This window comes from Panicum hallii, chromosome 2 (genome assembly GCF_002211085.1).
Source record: "Panicum hallii strain FIL2 chromosome 2, PHallii_v3.1, whole genome shotgun sequence".
In the NCBI taxonomy this organism is placed as follows: domain Eukaryota; kingdom Viridiplantae; phylum Streptophyta; class Magnoliopsida; order Poales; family Poaceae; genus Panicum; species Panicum hallii.
In genome coordinates this window covers 42,509,549-42,524,846 of record NC_038043.1, presented here as the reverse complement: position 1 = coordinate 42,524,846, position 15,298 = coordinate 42,509,549, and the positions used below count along the sequence as shown (strand labels likewise).

The following is a 15,298-nucleotide window of genomic DNA, read 5'->3' as shown; positions in this document are numbered from 1 at the left end:
CAGTGATGTTAGCCTGGAGCGGCACCGCCGCCGCCGCCTGATTCGCGCGCCCTGCCCTCGTTGACCTAGAGCGGCGCCGCCGCCTCTTCCGTCCCCCTGACCAGAGCAACGCCGAGACCGGAGCTGCGCCACTACAAGGGGTTGTAAGTTCCCTTCCTCTTGTACTATTCACTGGATGAATGTCTAGTGGAGGATATGCCATTTTGCTTGCCATGTTGCTCAATAGATTGTTGCATATGCTTGTTTTGCTACATGGATGGATTGTTGCAAGTTGCTGGTATATCCATAGGATTCATTTTCGAGGTTCTGTTAGTTGTTAGTACATTTTTTTGAATAATAGTCCATGTATTTTTAGATGGAAAAGTTAGGAATGTTTGCGGCAAAATGGGATGATGTCTTAGAAGACTCAGATTATTATTGCTTGTATGACCCTTCACAATTTCATTAGGGTTGATGTCTTGGAAGACTCGGATTTTGAATGAAATGTTCAAAATGCAAGTCTTCATCCAACTCAAGCTAACATAGACGATGGGAGTGCTACCAGAGATGACGTGGATATGGGTGCATTGCGTGATGCTACCGCTACCGCTATGGTTTCATGATTTAGTGTACTCAGAATTTAGAAATTAGTGCTGGTCTATCTTTTGGTATATTTATGACCTTAACTTACATTTAACTTATATTTGATATTATTATAATATAATTATGTAGTCAAGATACTCAAGAATATAAGAATTATTAAGTCCTGCTTGTATTCAATAAAAAATGAGATATCATTAGCTTAAGGGGCACTTCATATATTTTATCACTCAACTTAGAGAATCAACTTAAAATAATCAAAATTGTCAAACACCCAGCTTATCTAGACAGCTGATTCTCTAGACAACTGGCTTATCATAGAATCATGATTCTCATAAAAGCGAGATCCATATAAGCAGAAACAAACACTATGTAATGTCACACATCTAAACAACGTAGCCATATTTAATACTTTGATGTATAATGATGAAAATTTAATCTTAGTCCGATGTAACGATAATTTTTTCTTAAGTGGACGAGATAAGAAAGTTTGCCGATTATATATGAAGAAAAATATAAATTTAGACGAGATAACTTAACAAATAGAGAAAAAGTCACACCAACATTGTAATGCCAAAACACTCAGCACACCACACCACTGTACCGTCCGTTTAATAATAAGTAGCGCACAACCACACAAACTTTATAACTCTACACCGCCGCCATGACACCAAGTTACAGTTGACATCAAGTTGAATGAGCATGTATGTGTTGAATGAAATCTTCACATTCAATTATAATCAATCCCAAGATCTCGTGAAGGCATGAACATTGTATCACACTCCCACATCTATTGTGAGCATGTATTTGGCGAAATAGATGTGGATGTAACGAGTTGGTAAAAAGTGTGGATGTAACATTTGCCTCGTGTAAAATCATCTTCAAATATTTGGATACAAAATCTGCGCGAATCCAATTTGGAGGCTACCAAACTGCCCCTAAGTTCTCGGTTCTCACATCCAGTCACAAACCTGCACCGCCGCAGATCGATTTCATACTCGACCACGAGAAGTTCGGGCCAGGCACTCACTCTGGCTCGATGCGCGCCGGCGGGGCTGCGCGGTGGCCGGTGGGGACGGCGAGCGCGACCGTCGCTGGTTCCGGCGTTGACGTGCCCAAGACCCGTTCTTGCAACCCCTTCGGCCTCACGTGTCAGCGGCTCGCCGCACCCCCAACACGGCGCGTGGTGGCATACTGCCGCCCCCATCCGACGGCCGGCGTGACGTCGCTCCAGCCCGCACGGCATCACGGCCGTCCCTCCGCCTCCGGCTCGCTCCTCGCCACCCTCCGGAGAAAGTGCGGGGAGAGAGCTACTACAGTCTACAGCCACGCGAACCGAAAAGGCTCCTAGAACGCTGAATGGAGCCCACTCGTCAGCGAAACGCCCGCGGCCATTCGCCTGGGTTCCTCCCACCAGGTGCTGGTTGCATGCACCTACTAGTAGCCCTACTCACACTCGAAGAAGGCCCGAATACTCCCGTCGCTGTCTCTCCGTCTCCTCCTCCTCCGCGGGCCGTCCGCAACCTCGCCGCCGACGAGAGCCTAGGCTTGGAGGGCCGCTGCTAGGGTTGGTGTCTCGCTGGGTGGGGGCCTCGAGGGAGCGGGGCCGGCGCTGGCTGATCGATCGGCCGGCCTTCCGGCCGGCGCGTGGGGGGCCCAATGGGGGATGTGGTGGCGGAGGCGGACCTCGCGGACCCGAACCCGGACGTGCAGGACCTGTTCCAGCACTACGACCGCCTCTACTTCCGGGGCGCGCTCGCCGACGCCGGCTTCATCGTCAAGTGGGGCTCCTTGCAATCCAGCAGGTTGGGGCTTTCCCGTTCTTGGCTACCTCCTACCTGCGGCTGCTCCTTGGGTGCTGGTTCGCATGTTCAAGGCCGCCGGCTTTGCGCAGCCTGTTCTTTTGGCGCATTGTTGGGGTGCTTTTTGGGGGGTTATTTTTCGAAAAAAATGGGGTTCTTGGAGTAATCTTGTGGGCTGGGGAAATTTGGGCGCGTCTGGGTGTTCTGCTTTCCCTATGATGCGCCTCGCCATTTCTTTGATTTTGGCAGTAGTTCGCCAGTGGCAGAAGGTGGCTCCATCATGTACCTTTTTTCTCACGTTTTTGGGGCAAATTTGTTAGGGTTTTATTCTTGTTTATTTTTCTTCCTTTCGTTTTTAGGAAACATGGTTTCTTTGATCATGGAGCTTCAAAATGGGTAATCTTGGGTATATCTTTTATTTTCTTTTAGCATTGGTTCTCGGATTTGCATAAAAGTGAACCCCGTTTTTTCTGTTCTTACTGGCTTTTATGTGCTATATACGCCTATACTGTGCTCCCTTCGATCATGGAGTGTACTGGTAATTATAATATGGATTATGATGTTGATGATACATTGTTGGCTCTGAGGATATCATGCAAAAGTGTTGAGAAAGGGGAAAACTTCATTCTTTTTTTTGTGTTCGAGCCTCAGAGGGCAGTCAGAGGCTTCTGTCGTACCGGATACAGATGACATGCTATAGTTGCATATGAATTTTTGATACTTATGCTAAAAATAAGGGAAGCAGATCATGTCACTGGTTTATTTTTCCCTTTGTACTTCACAGCTGCCGGGTTAAATTGGTATATATATAGTCCCTCCAGTCAGGATTTGTTGCCGTTTATTATAGCAAAATATAACTAATAAATGAAGGCCAATTTGATTGTCTGAAACATCAACTAACTTTGACTTGATGTATACTACAGAAAAAGTTTCTAATCAGTGACCCTACTCATCTGCTAACTGTTTCTAGTCTGGTTAGGTGGTTTGTATGTCACTGGCTTTTGGATTTCTTAGATGGATGGGGAAACACCATGAAATTGAATGGGTAGTTGAAGCTATGTTATGTCAAGTTATATATCACCAAACACCAAAATAGGAACTTTGGTGATGCTTTCAATGGTTGCTATCCTTAATGACTCAATCAGATGGTTGTATAATGAACAAGTAGCAGTGAATACTTGCCCAGAAAAGATCATACATGCAACTTGCAAGTTTATATCCTTATATTAGCATCCCCTGATTTATTGTTTTAGATAACAGCATCCTTCGTATAAATTATCTTCATTTAGTTTTGAATTATGAATCTTGTAATAACACTGATTGGGTTGTTTATACACAGTTCTTTTGGATCTTGCACCTTTTCTAAACCGAGCAATACCATAACACTCTCCGAGCCGGTTCTGAAGTATCTCTCATGTACTGACCGGAAGAATGCATTGCTGCATGAAATGATTCATGCGATCATATATGTTAAGCGTCACAGAAAGGACAGGTAACTTCTCTTGTCCTTAACTAAGAGTTGTGTCCTTAAATTGCAGTTAACTCTGCTATGCATGCCTGTTGCTTAAACTTTCTGTTAAATCATGTCAGCTGCCATGGCCCTCTTTTTCGTGCTTGGATGGATGCTATTAACTCTTGCTCCATAAAGGATCACCAAGTTAGTATTTCCTGTCTGAAAACCTATAAGCCATCATAACACGTTGTTGATTTCTCCTTGTCTTGTGCTTCAGAGACCAGATGGTGGGTACAATATCACCACCCGCCATGATTTCCGTCCAGAAAAGCCACACAGCTTCAAGGGTATCTTGTGGAAGGTACTTCTGAAATTTGTCCATCATGTAGTCTGTCTTTTTTGTTTTAAATTTCTTTTTTGGCATTACTGTTATCATAACCTGGCATGCTCAATTACTACTTTCCAGTGCGAATCTTGTGGAGATACACTTCTTAGGGCTAAAAACCAGGGTCCTCCATCTGATGCCTGCTGCATTGAGAACGTTAACAGCGGTGGCGGCGCATCCTGTGGGAACATGCTTTGTCACTGGCACAAGTAAGACTGCTAACTATAACAAACAAAACCTTATGGTATTTGGATAGAGTAGCTCTTGTACCAGACACAATAAAATTTGGAGGTCAGACCATTTGAGTCTTGTTAAAAAGTTCATCCTATGCAGTCATTAGTGAATAATTGACCAATGCCTTCAAAACTGGACATTGAGTTTGTTCTCAAAAGTCACCCTTAGCTGATCACGGAATGTACATTCCACTGTCCTGCAATTTGGAAGAGACTCAGTTGCTATGCAATTTGGAATAGACTCAGTTACTACCATTAGTGTACTTCCAAATAATATCAACTTGCAGCAAGTGTTTCCAGCTGTGTTACTGATTGTTTATTTTCTGCAGCCACAAGAATGACTGTTGTGGCACATATGAAAAAACAGAGTTGGAATCAGATGCACTATCTCAAAAGAGAGTTCCAGGAGGTATATGTCTAACTTCTCAATATGTAATATGTATTTATTTGTAAAAGCTGATCTATGCAATAGGAATTATGAAAGCCAAACATGGCTCCTGCACTTCATGCTTGTCCAAATACTGTAATACTTGTAAAATCAGCTAGGTGCATAATTGTTTTCATTCTTGATGCAACAAAAAATTTTGTGCTGTGATAAAGTTTTCTTCATTTTCCCCAAGCAACCAAGCAAACCATAGCAAAACCTTGACATGTTACCAAAAATTTTGTGCTGTGATAAAATTTATTGTTTAATATTGTCTTGTTCTGTGAACTGTGGTTATCCTGCCGTTACTGGACAGAGGCATTTGCTCCATATCATTCTAGTGAGGTCATGTTACCATATCAACTCACACCTTATACTCTCCAGGTGCTCAGTTACTTCTGACTTACCCTCTGGAAATGTCCAAGTCAAAAGGAGCCATTCAGGAATCCAGTTCATCTGCATTGCAGGGCAATACTAAAGCTACAAAGCCGAATGCTGAAGACAAACATCTTCCTCTAGTGAGTGGTAGCAACGGGAAATCTCAGGGGAGTAGCTCCTCCAAGAAGGCAAGCAAGAGGCGCAGGCCAGAAGTTGTTCTGGAAACAAGTGTTCTGCTTGCTGAATCTCCAAGAAAATCAAAGGGGAAGAAAGATTTGGTTGCAGCAGAGGACGGCCTTTTATCTCTAGTCGGTTGCAGCGCTCCAAAGTCAACAAGAAGTAGCAAGAAGGTAATCAAGGCAGACATGCGGCATAAGCATGATGATGTTCAGAAATTCAGTGGTCTGCCTGCTTCTCTAGAAGGAAAACCAAATCAGAAGAAAGTTGGCAAGCGGCATAAGCCTGATGATGACCAGAAACCTAGTGGTCTACCTTCTACACCCCTAGGAACACCAAAACTGAAACACACATTGATCAAAACAGAAAAGGACAAGCTTTCCTCAGCAGAGGACTGCAATGATTCAAAATCACCAAGAAGCACCTTAAGGAAAACAGGAGAGCAGCACGAGCTCCAGATCGCTCAGAAAGCCTGTTCTCAGCCAGCTTACCCTCAGAAAGCACTGAAGCAAGACTTGGTTGCGCTGGAGAAGAAAGAACCTTCCCCTGCAATGGGCTGCAGTGATGAAAAGTTACTGGTTAGGAGCTCCTCAAGGAAGGCACAAAGGCAGCATGAGCCTGAAGACATTAGGAAAACCACTGTTGTGCCAGCTGCCTCAAAGAAAGCAGGAGAGCGGCATGAGCTCCAGATCGCCCAGAAAGCCTGTTCTCAGCCAGCTTGCCCTCAGAAGAGACTGAAGCAAGACTTGGTTGCACTGGAGAAGAAAGAATCTTCCCCTGCAATGGGCTGCAGCAATGAGAAGTTACTGGGCAAGAGCTCCTCAAAGAAGGCACATAGACAGCATCAGCCTGGAGACATTAGGAAAACCACTGTTCTGCCAGCTGCCCCTGGATGTAAAGCAAAGGCATCAGGCGTTGCTGCACCGGAGAAGCAGAGAAAGGGAAAATGCAAAAGGAAGCCTGTGAAGGAAAAGGAGTATGCTGTGATGAGTGCGTGGCTGGACTACTATGAGTCAGACAGGTCAAGCGGATCAATTGAGCCCCTTGTAAACAAAAGAACAGAGCGAAGAAGAAGAGAAAGAGAAAGAGCAAGAATTCTGACTTATTCACAATCAAAGAAGACTAACCTTGCACCATTGATCAGCTCTAGGACAGACGCCTCAGTCAGTAGCCACAGAATCAAGATGTTGCCTCATAAAGATGAATCGATGCAACAGTCCCGGCCACCTCCTCCATGCTCTGCTAGCCAAACCCCGGTAGTGGTGACACAAGCCACTGGAGATCATTCCCAGCCATCTGCTCCATGCCTGGATATTGTTCCACTTCAACCAGCAGATCCACCAAGTTCACCTTCAGATCAAAGCACCGCCCCTGACATAATAGATATTTCCGATGATGACTGATCATGATACTCCTCTTAGATGATGTTATAATAGCTTATTTTGGATGGTTGCTCGGCTCAATGGTAGCAATCTTGCGACAGGCAATGCGTTGTATGGATGAGCAACCAGCTCACTGGATGTGGACAGTATGCTATGGTGTTGGAAGTGACATAGATCCGGTTATTCTTACTCTAGACTAGTTCTGATGACCCCAGGACTACAACTCACGAACCATCCCAGCGTAAATTGTTGAGACAGAGTCACGTATCTGCAGCATGTAACGTTGAACTATTTCGTGAACATCACGCCAGACTGCGAGTGCTACAGCAATACAGCATGAATGCCTTTTGCCTAAATGCTTCTCCTAATGTTTCATCCAGTGTCTGCGTGATTTTTTTTATTCTTACTTGATTTGTGCCACTTGCATTGCTGCAACAATGTACATGAGTTCAACTTCCTCAACCCACACGGGGTCTTGAAACAGCAAGGTAAAAAGCTAAGAAAAAAAATAGATTCAGTAAACTGATTCATGACCTTTATATCCGGTTATAAAGTCTGTCTGTAATGGTAATCTAAAGTTATGTACTAAACAGCAAAGCCAGACAGAAACAAATTCAAGACTAGGGGTAGCAAACAGGCGAAACAAATTCCAAAAAAGTTGTCCTAATTCTGCCCTACAGCCTTCGCATGATGCAGAGCTTGCGAGCGGTTCCGCTGCCTTATAGTGGTGGCCCCCCACCAAGCGCGTCGTCATTGTCGAACTCATGCATGTGATCCAAGAGGTAGTTCGCAGCCAGCTGCTCGTTCTTGTTGCAGGCAAAGAAGACTTCTAGGACAAGCGCCCGGTCAAAGCCCATCCCTTCAAGCTGAGCGTGATGACGAGCATGTGAATTACAGTGGTGAGTATAATGCAGGTGCAACCAAATGTGCAGAAACTGGTCAAGATCCATCAACTTACACGAAGTATAGCTTCGTTTTCCTCTGGAGTGACCGCAATGGTCTCAGCTGCATCTGCAATCTGGTCCAGCATATTCCTGGTTCAGGAAGTAGAAAATTATCAAACAATGCGGGCAGCATAAGAACATGGGCAGCACAAGGAAGAGGTGCAAACATTTCATTCTCTTCATCTCCCTCCAGAGGTTCATTGATCAAGCGCATGAATTCTGCTTGGTTTTCCTGGATCAGCTGCATGACCTGGGGATTTTGTTTCCCCAATTCTTGAAGCAGTGGCTGCACATAAATGAAATGTCAATGGGTTGTAAGTGGAGGTAGGTTTTTGAGAGAAGAATGGGCATGGAAAAAAACCTGTAAAATCTGAGGGTTAGCTTGCACCAAACTGAGCAAGTTTTGGAACTGTGTATTATTGCGCAAAACATCAAGATTTCCCGCGCCAGCATTAGCAGAAGCATTAGGAAGCGCCTGCAATTTTGAAAAGGGTCATCAGAACTAAATTCAACTAACCGCAAAGGTGTGAATGCATACATGGGTACAAGGGAGTTACTTGAGGGAAGAGGTCCAGAGGGTTAGCATTTGGTCCAGATGAAGGAACTGAAGCTTGAGCTGGTTGCGAAGGCTGGACAGGATTGGCTGCCTGGGAACTCGGAGGTGGTGCCGGAACATCCATCTGCTCAGGAATCCCCTATAAACAACCAGAAGATAAAAGACATTAGTGTGCCATGGGATACTTGCCCTATAAAGATAAGATGAAGGACCCATTCTAACAGACACAAAATCACCTGAAAAAGATGTTGGACAAATGCGCAATTATTTATCATGTAGCTTCAGTCTCCAGTAAGACATAATGTGTTCACTAGCTAACAGGTATTTCAAGTAAGGCCTAGAAAGTAAGTAAGAGAAAGAATCATTCTTACAGAATATAAGTATTCAACAGCCCGCTCCGGATTGTTATACGCAGCGCGTAGAGCACGTAGCACAGTGTCTCTATCCCATATCCCACCACCCATTTCAAGAATGGATTGGATGGTTCCCTCTAAGCTGCTGCCAGCGACAAGGTTGGAGGCGGCAGCCTGACCATAAGTATCTGCTTCAGTGCTGTTCAAGTGGCGGCATAAAAGAAAAGATATGCGAAATGTCAAATGTGATTAGCAATTTTTACCAGCTATACTTAACAGGAAATATTAATACATCATCAAACAAGAACTGTGATCATTACAAGATTAGTTAAACTATCTACAATGGAAGGAAAATCAGGAACTCACGATACAGCAACAGCAGGAGCTGGGGAGGCTGTGGCAGTTGGAGCAGGTGCACTGACAGGTACACTAATTCAGAAAATGTAAGGATAGAGTTAGCTGGCAATGGGAATGCACTACAAATCATTGAGTCGATGACAACTTTTGCATTGTTACAACTTGACTCAAGTTATAAAAAGGCTCTAAAAAGGATGGAAGGCAAGAGACTTCCTTAAATAACCTGACATGAATCTGTGAACCTTACAGCAAGTCAGCTATAGTATCAAAGCATTGCACACACTAAACTTTGTTTTGTTATAATCCGAAAACAAATATAAAGGAACTGAAGTATTTGAAAACTGTAATTGCATTTCCTATGCTGACCTACAACCAACTGAAAAGGATATGAACTGTCAGTCCTCACATAAATCAAGTTTTAAAGTGAGAAACGCACGTAGGTGCCGGTGCAGCTGGGGACGCCGGTATTTGAGGTGCGGGAGTAGCAGGCACTGTCTGAGTAGGAGGTGCCTGCAAAAGCAACTTAAGTTAAACTCAACAGCAAAAAAGTTTGGAAGCCTTCTAGGTTGTAGCGCAGTGCACACTCAAGCATACATATTTGTATATATACGAAAATATAAATGATTTACAAGACAACAAACATCAACAAATGGCAAAAGTGAACTACAAGCATGGCCCAGAACTTTTCCACTGTGGTTTGACCATTTTGGTTGGCTTTGAACTCTATGACGCCGTTATGCAGCAGACCTCATCTATGTTTTTTGCCAATAAAATAAACTAAAAATGTGCCCTAGTTTTATGTCTTCATGCAAAGTGATAATATATAAAAAGGAATAAATAAAAACATTGACTAGAGTTCCTAACAAAAACAAAAAAGTGAAATGCAACCAGTATCAACAAAAACACAATTATTCTAACATCTCACCTGATTTGCGGATGCCTTAGCTGGTGCTGCACTTGATGAGCCCTTGTTCTGTAAAAGGTTAAAGTTAGAAATGAAATAAAAGGAGCTCTATTGTGAGAAGTAATATAACTCATTTTTGAAGCAATTTTAGACATTCCAAACTCACAGTAGGCATCTGCCTTATCAAAAGGCAGAAGAAAAGGAACTCATGAGCCAGTAGTTTTTTGCGTCCATACATACATTTATGTCTAATAATCCAGCAATAGCGAAAAATGATGACAAGACTCTTTAAATCAATTCAGTGCACTATTTTAACACTACTCATAAATCATAACTTGAGAATAACTTTCTTGGATTCCCATGCACAAACATGCCACCCATGATTTTTGTCATGTATTAACCAGAATATGAAATAGGTAGCCTACCTGTCTGAGCATTATAACAAGGAAATTGTCCTCGAGAACTTGGTTTTCCTCCAACGTTGAGTCGTCTTTTAGCACCTTTCCTTGGTGTATGAGCACCTGTTGGTCAGCTGGGTAGACATTTTGCCCTTGTGTACTCTCTATGACCTTCTTCACATCAGCAACCTGTTTGAAGCACTTAATCAGGAGCGGGCATGAAACACCACCAGTTTCTTATCTAGATAAGAAACTGGTGATAGAACCACGAAACGGGTGCTGATAGAATCTAAGATTGTGTTATATGTATACCCTGTTACTTTAGATAACAGAAACAGCAGAAGTATACTAAAAATCTCGCAAACTTTGATGGCAGCCAATTCATGCACCTATTCGATCCACTCTGACCACATAACCAAATAGGTAAATCCAGCATTACATCCTAAAGCTGCCTAGAAACAACTGTCAAAAAGTAGCACACACCGACAACATCTAATCTCCTGAACACAAACTGAAATCGACAATAATAATAATGCGCGGGCGCACAACGTATCATGTGGCCTTAAATGTTTCAATCGAACATGCAACTACAGAAATTTATAGCAGCAACAACAGATCGACTGCAACTTCTGCAGTCCATCTACCATCTAGAAAGGGAAGCGGCCAATAGATTAAGGCCTGATAACTTCGCCGTGCCATCTGACTTCTGTATTACCAAAAGCATCGCCTAGAAGCAACCCAAACCAAAGCTACCACATCCACAAGCGAAGCGAACTCTACAACAGCTCTATGTTCCTATATGCCCTACTCGCACCACCGGAACCCAACCAGCAACCTACAGATTGGATCCAAGCAAGCTTCGTCGCGGGCTTCAACACCCCCATCGTCTACGCACGGGAACCCACCAACCTTAGGCCCCCAACGAACCTAACAAGAAGACAAATCTCGCGAAACAGCCGCGGGAATCCATCCAGCAACCAGAACCATGACGACAGATCGGGAGCGCTAGCGATTGGTACCTTGTCAGCAGGATTCACTTCGATCTGGAAGCTGGATCCCTTGAGCGTCTTCACGGAGACCTTCATCTCGCCGCGCCGCCGCCGCCGCCTGCGTCGAGCTCGAGGGTTGGAGGCGGACGAGGGGAGGAAGGCGAGAGGAGGGCGAATTTTTTTCCTTGAGTTTTCTATTTCGGTCCCTGAGCGGAAAGGCGATTTCGCTTGCTGAGCCCTCTAGTTTGGTGAATTTATATGTACCCGTTGCTGCTTCGGGAACGTGTCCAAATCGGTCGGGTTTTGATGTTGGACGACGGCGTGAAAGCTGTAGTCGGATAAGGACCGTGATAGGGTTAGGGTAGCTTGCGCCATGCACGTGGATTTCAAGTGTGCTAGCGTCTCTATGTCAGATATCTGCTCCCTCCGTTCCAAAAATATTATTATTTTAATCTTTAAAATTTATCTCACAAAGAGTACCAATAATATATGTTTAGCTTACATTAAGATCAATCTAACTAAAGCAATACCAAGTATTAAGAAAAAATTATATAAAAAAGTGCATAAAGCCAATCAAATGCTATTCGATTCTACTTTTCTAGTTCCAATGCATATGTATTTATTGAAGATCAAGAAAACCAAATAAACAGTATGGGTTTCAATCACAATTGTTATAGTAATTAGGGGCAACAAGGTCATTTTTTAGGATGGATAATGTGTCTAAAAATTTCTTAAAGAACAGTTCTTTTGGGCCGAAGGGAGCATTTATCTATTTTTAAGAAGATGATCGTTTTCTTAATCCGTCATTGAGTCTACTTCATTATACTTCTCATTAGATGCGGAAATCGAAGCGGACAGAGTTGGATTGAAATTTCCACCAGTACGGAATCGAATTTGTGTTATATTCCTCTTGTAAATAGCAATCGAGCTAGATGGAAGCTCACAACACGAGAAGAGGAAAAATACGGGCAGGCGTGGTTTATTTTAATCATGAGAAGAAAGTACTCGTAACAATTTATGGACATATTAAATTTTATATGATATATACATATTGCTGATAGGTATTATTATTGTATTATCAGTTATTCATAGTTGAAAATTTTCTACGTTTATCTTCCTAGATGTTCTTATGTTATCTTTTTATTAGTACATATATATAGGTTTCAGATATTCACTTTAAAAAGTCAAACTATTCAAAAGAGTGAAGCGAATGTGTAGATAATGGAAGTCCAATGCGAACTAGAGAGTTTGAAAATATCCTTAATACATCCTAGCTATTAAATAAAGAGGCATAATCTCTCTACACATGGATGACTTCTCTAATATGTTATGGGAAGCTCAAAATAATTGTTGTATGTGTAATAAAACCATTTCTAACGTAGCCAGTTTCTCTTTCTCATATTTGTTGTATATTTCTACATTATTACTATGGTTTTTATTGCTAGAAATTAAGTTTCAATGTAATTTGTATTGCTATACTCCCTCTATCAAGAAATGTTAGACATATTTTGGCCAGGGAAAGGCTCGCATATTAAATTTTGACCCATCATTTTTCTTACACTATAATATCATCAATCACTAAAGACTCAACATAATTTCAAAACCACCTTGAATATTTATATTGATGCAAAATTTATGCATAAAATGTATATATAATTTAACTGATTATGGGTCAAGTTTGTAAAAATTTAACTTTTCCAATCAAACAATGTTTTACATTTATGGATATAAAGAGTATACATGTTTGTTCATGTTTAACTTGATTATTTTTTTCTTTTCTTCAAAACACACAATATGGTTGGTTACATATGGTGGGGAACATCGTTGTTGGGTAGAACCACAACATATCCTAATATTTTAGGATGATATCCTGAATTTCTTTTTATAGAAATTACCTATCCCATTAGAATTTTAAAAAAAAGGAAATAAAAGCTAGCAAAGGATGACTCAGCTGTGTACTCATATGTTTCTGCGTGCATTTTTCTTCCTTCATAGATACAATAAGACTCCTCATGGTCCCTATCCAAAGACAGTGGAAGATGGAAGCAACATGCATGTGCCAAGACATGAAAGCGCAAAACGTCCAAATGTAGCATAATGGTATAAGGCAGGTGGTGTAGTTGATGTACCATGAGAGAAAAGGACGGAGGCCAAGACGAGATTGTAGGAGGCACTAGCAATTGAACTTGGGAGCATCAACCAATATGTTGTATTTTTACTATGTTTTTATTGTTTTTCTCATATGTAAGGACTTCACGTAACATGTTATTGTTGACTAAAAATTAATAATACCAAATGCTTGTTTAATCAGTAAAATTCATAGATGAGGGTGTGATGGACTTTGGACCAGACCTGAGCAAAAGTCGTGACAGACCCGACGAAAGCTCAAGAAGTTTCAAGCTTAGAAAATATTTTGATACCCTTATTAATCTATTTGCGTGGAACTCTTGGCAAATTCGAACACATAATTGATTTAGTATTTTTCATACGCTAAGTATCTATAGTCAAAAAAACCTCCACCGTCACTGCAGTGGATACTTAATTATATTTTTTAAATTAGTTTGTTTAGCTTATCTTTTCTTCAAATTTATTGTATTATATTATATTATTTTTATTTTATCATATCTTGAGTCGGTCATATACATAAAATAAGTGTAACCACAATCTATTCTAGCAATCCTACTAAATTCCTCCCACTGTACCGAGGTACGACCTTAACAGACTCCCAAGCTCAATGAGCCTTAAATGGCCAAATCTGAACAACGTAAGGGTTTATGTGTCAAAACGCGCACCATACAAAGCAGCAAAGGCGGCGAATTAATCGGGCCATATCTCTCTATTCTCTACGCTTAATCCAAACAGGGTACGCCGTGCCCGACCAACTGAAACCCACCGCGTCTTGCAGCCACGTGGTTTGTTGTGCGCCCACAGGATGCACGCACAGTCCCGCGTCCGTAGCTGATCCTCTCTGCGCCATGGCTTTCTGCGATGGGCCGGGATTCTTTCCGGCTGCCGCACGCCTCGCCCCCTTTTCTGTCACCAAATCGAGTGCCAAAGCAAGAAGACAATCTATCACTTTCTATTTGGGATCTAAGCCCATAAAGTTTGGGCCGTAGCCCCAGGTCTGGAGTCCATTGGGCCATCAGTCGTCGAGGAACAAAAAAAGAAGAAGAAGAAAAAGATATCATTTAGCCCACACCATTCAAAGGCTTGTCAAACTCCAGGCTTCCAAAACAAAAATATACCTCTCTCAAAAAGGAAGAAGAAGAAGAAAAGATACAAATTCTTTCACTCAGCGTGTACTCCTACTGTATTTCCTTTTTCTTGCAGTGGGGGTGGTGTTCTGCATGTATTTTGTAAGCATTTTTTTTTAAATTTCTTCCAGCAATGAGCATAATGGGCACGATTAGGTTAAGTGCGGAGACCTAATGATCCAGGCTAATGCCGAGGACTTAATGGCGGACAAGTTTTCAGAGATAATGGTGCAACTTGCCCGGAGAAATTCATATCAAAGTTCGCGCGCTTTTCTCGAGCTCTCTCTTTTTTCTCCGCCTCCTTTTCAAAAGCCCCGCAGAATCAAAACCGATACAGCCTAGTCGGTAGTCTTCTCCTTGACTACGCAGCCAAAGATTGGCTGAGAGCTGTCAGGAGCAAACGAAAAGGCAGATCTCTTGAACAGGTCAGAGCCCTTGACGGGATTCTCAAATCCATCTGATGTGCCCTCTTATACTTGTTGGACCTGTGCATTGGTCAGCGGATTGCGCTGGTGCTAAATATATTTCAGGACCCAACCAGTGACGGCCGTTTCACACCAGCTGCCCCACCAAATTTCACCTCGTGGTCGAGCTGGGAAAATGTCGTTCGGAAACCGAGCGGGCTCCACAAAATCCGGGCACGAGGATCTCTTGGAGATCGCGTGCGCAGCGCGTGGGATCTTTGTGTATCGGGATCGTCGTTCCCATGAAACACATATTCTGAAAAATT

General features: G+C 42.5%; 2 protein-coding genes across 2 annotated transcripts; one reads left to right on the top strand and one right to left on the bottom strand.

Annotated features, from left to right (window-relative positions):
• Nucleotides 1-2,196: 2,196 nt before the first annotated feature.
• LOC112882639 (cyclin-dependent kinase 12-like) lies at nt 2,197-7,461 on the top strand. The gene is made up of 7 exons (XM_025947733.1): nt 2,197-2,384; nt 3,721-3,873; nt 3,972-4,038; nt 4,112-4,195; nt 4,301-4,428; nt 4,782-4,861; nt 5,261-7,461. The coding sequence occupies exons 1-7, from the start codon at nt 2,239-2,241 to the stop codon at nt 6,832-6,834; spliced, it is 2,232 nt and encodes a 743-aa protein (XP_025803518.1). The 5' UTR covers nt 2,197-2,238; the 3' UTR covers nt 6,835-7,461.
• LOC112882640 (probable ubiquitin receptor RAD23) lies at nt 7,323-11,541 on the bottom strand. The gene is made up of 11 exons (XM_025947734.1): nt 11,345-11,541; nt 10,353-10,514; nt 9,949-9,996; nt 9,460-9,533; nt 9,033-9,095; nt 8,685-8,865; nt 8,315-8,452; nt 8,119-8,232; nt 7,925-8,043; nt 7,772-7,847; nt 7,323-7,679 (listed from the first exon to the last, which is right to left on the bottom strand). The coding sequence occupies exons 1-11, from the start codon at nt 11,408-11,410 to the stop codon at nt 7,533-7,535; spliced, it is 1,188 nt and encodes a 395-aa protein (XP_025803519.1). The 5' UTR covers nt 11,411-11,541; the 3' UTR covers nt 7,323-7,532.
• Nucleotides 11,542-15,298: the final 3,757 nt, after the last annotated feature.

Coding starts and splice junctions, on each gene's coding strand:
- LOC112882639 (XM_025947733.1), top strand. CDS start 2,239: ATGGGGGATGTGGTGGCGGAGGCGGACCTCGCGGACCCGAACCCGGAC. Junction 2,385..3,720: donor GGCTCCTTGCAATCCAGCAG/GTTGGGGCTTTC, acceptor GTTTATACACAG/TTCTTTTGGATCTTGCACCT. Junction 4,862..5,260: donor TCAAAAGAGAGTTCCAGGAG/GTATATGTCTAA, acceptor TATACTCTCCAG/GTGCTCAGTTACTTCTGACT.
- LOC112882640 (XM_025947734.1), bottom strand. CDS start 11,410: ATGAAGGTCTCCGTGAAGACGCTCAAGGGATCCAGCTTCCAGATCGAA. Junction 8,453..8,684: donor CTGTTGAATACTTATATTCT/GTAAGAATGATT, acceptor GGTTGTTTATAG/GGGATTCCTGAGCAGATGGA. Junction 8,233..8,314: donor CTCTGGACCTCTTCCCTCAA/GTAACTCCCTTG, acceptor TCAAAATTGCAG/GCGCTTCCTAATGCTTCTGC.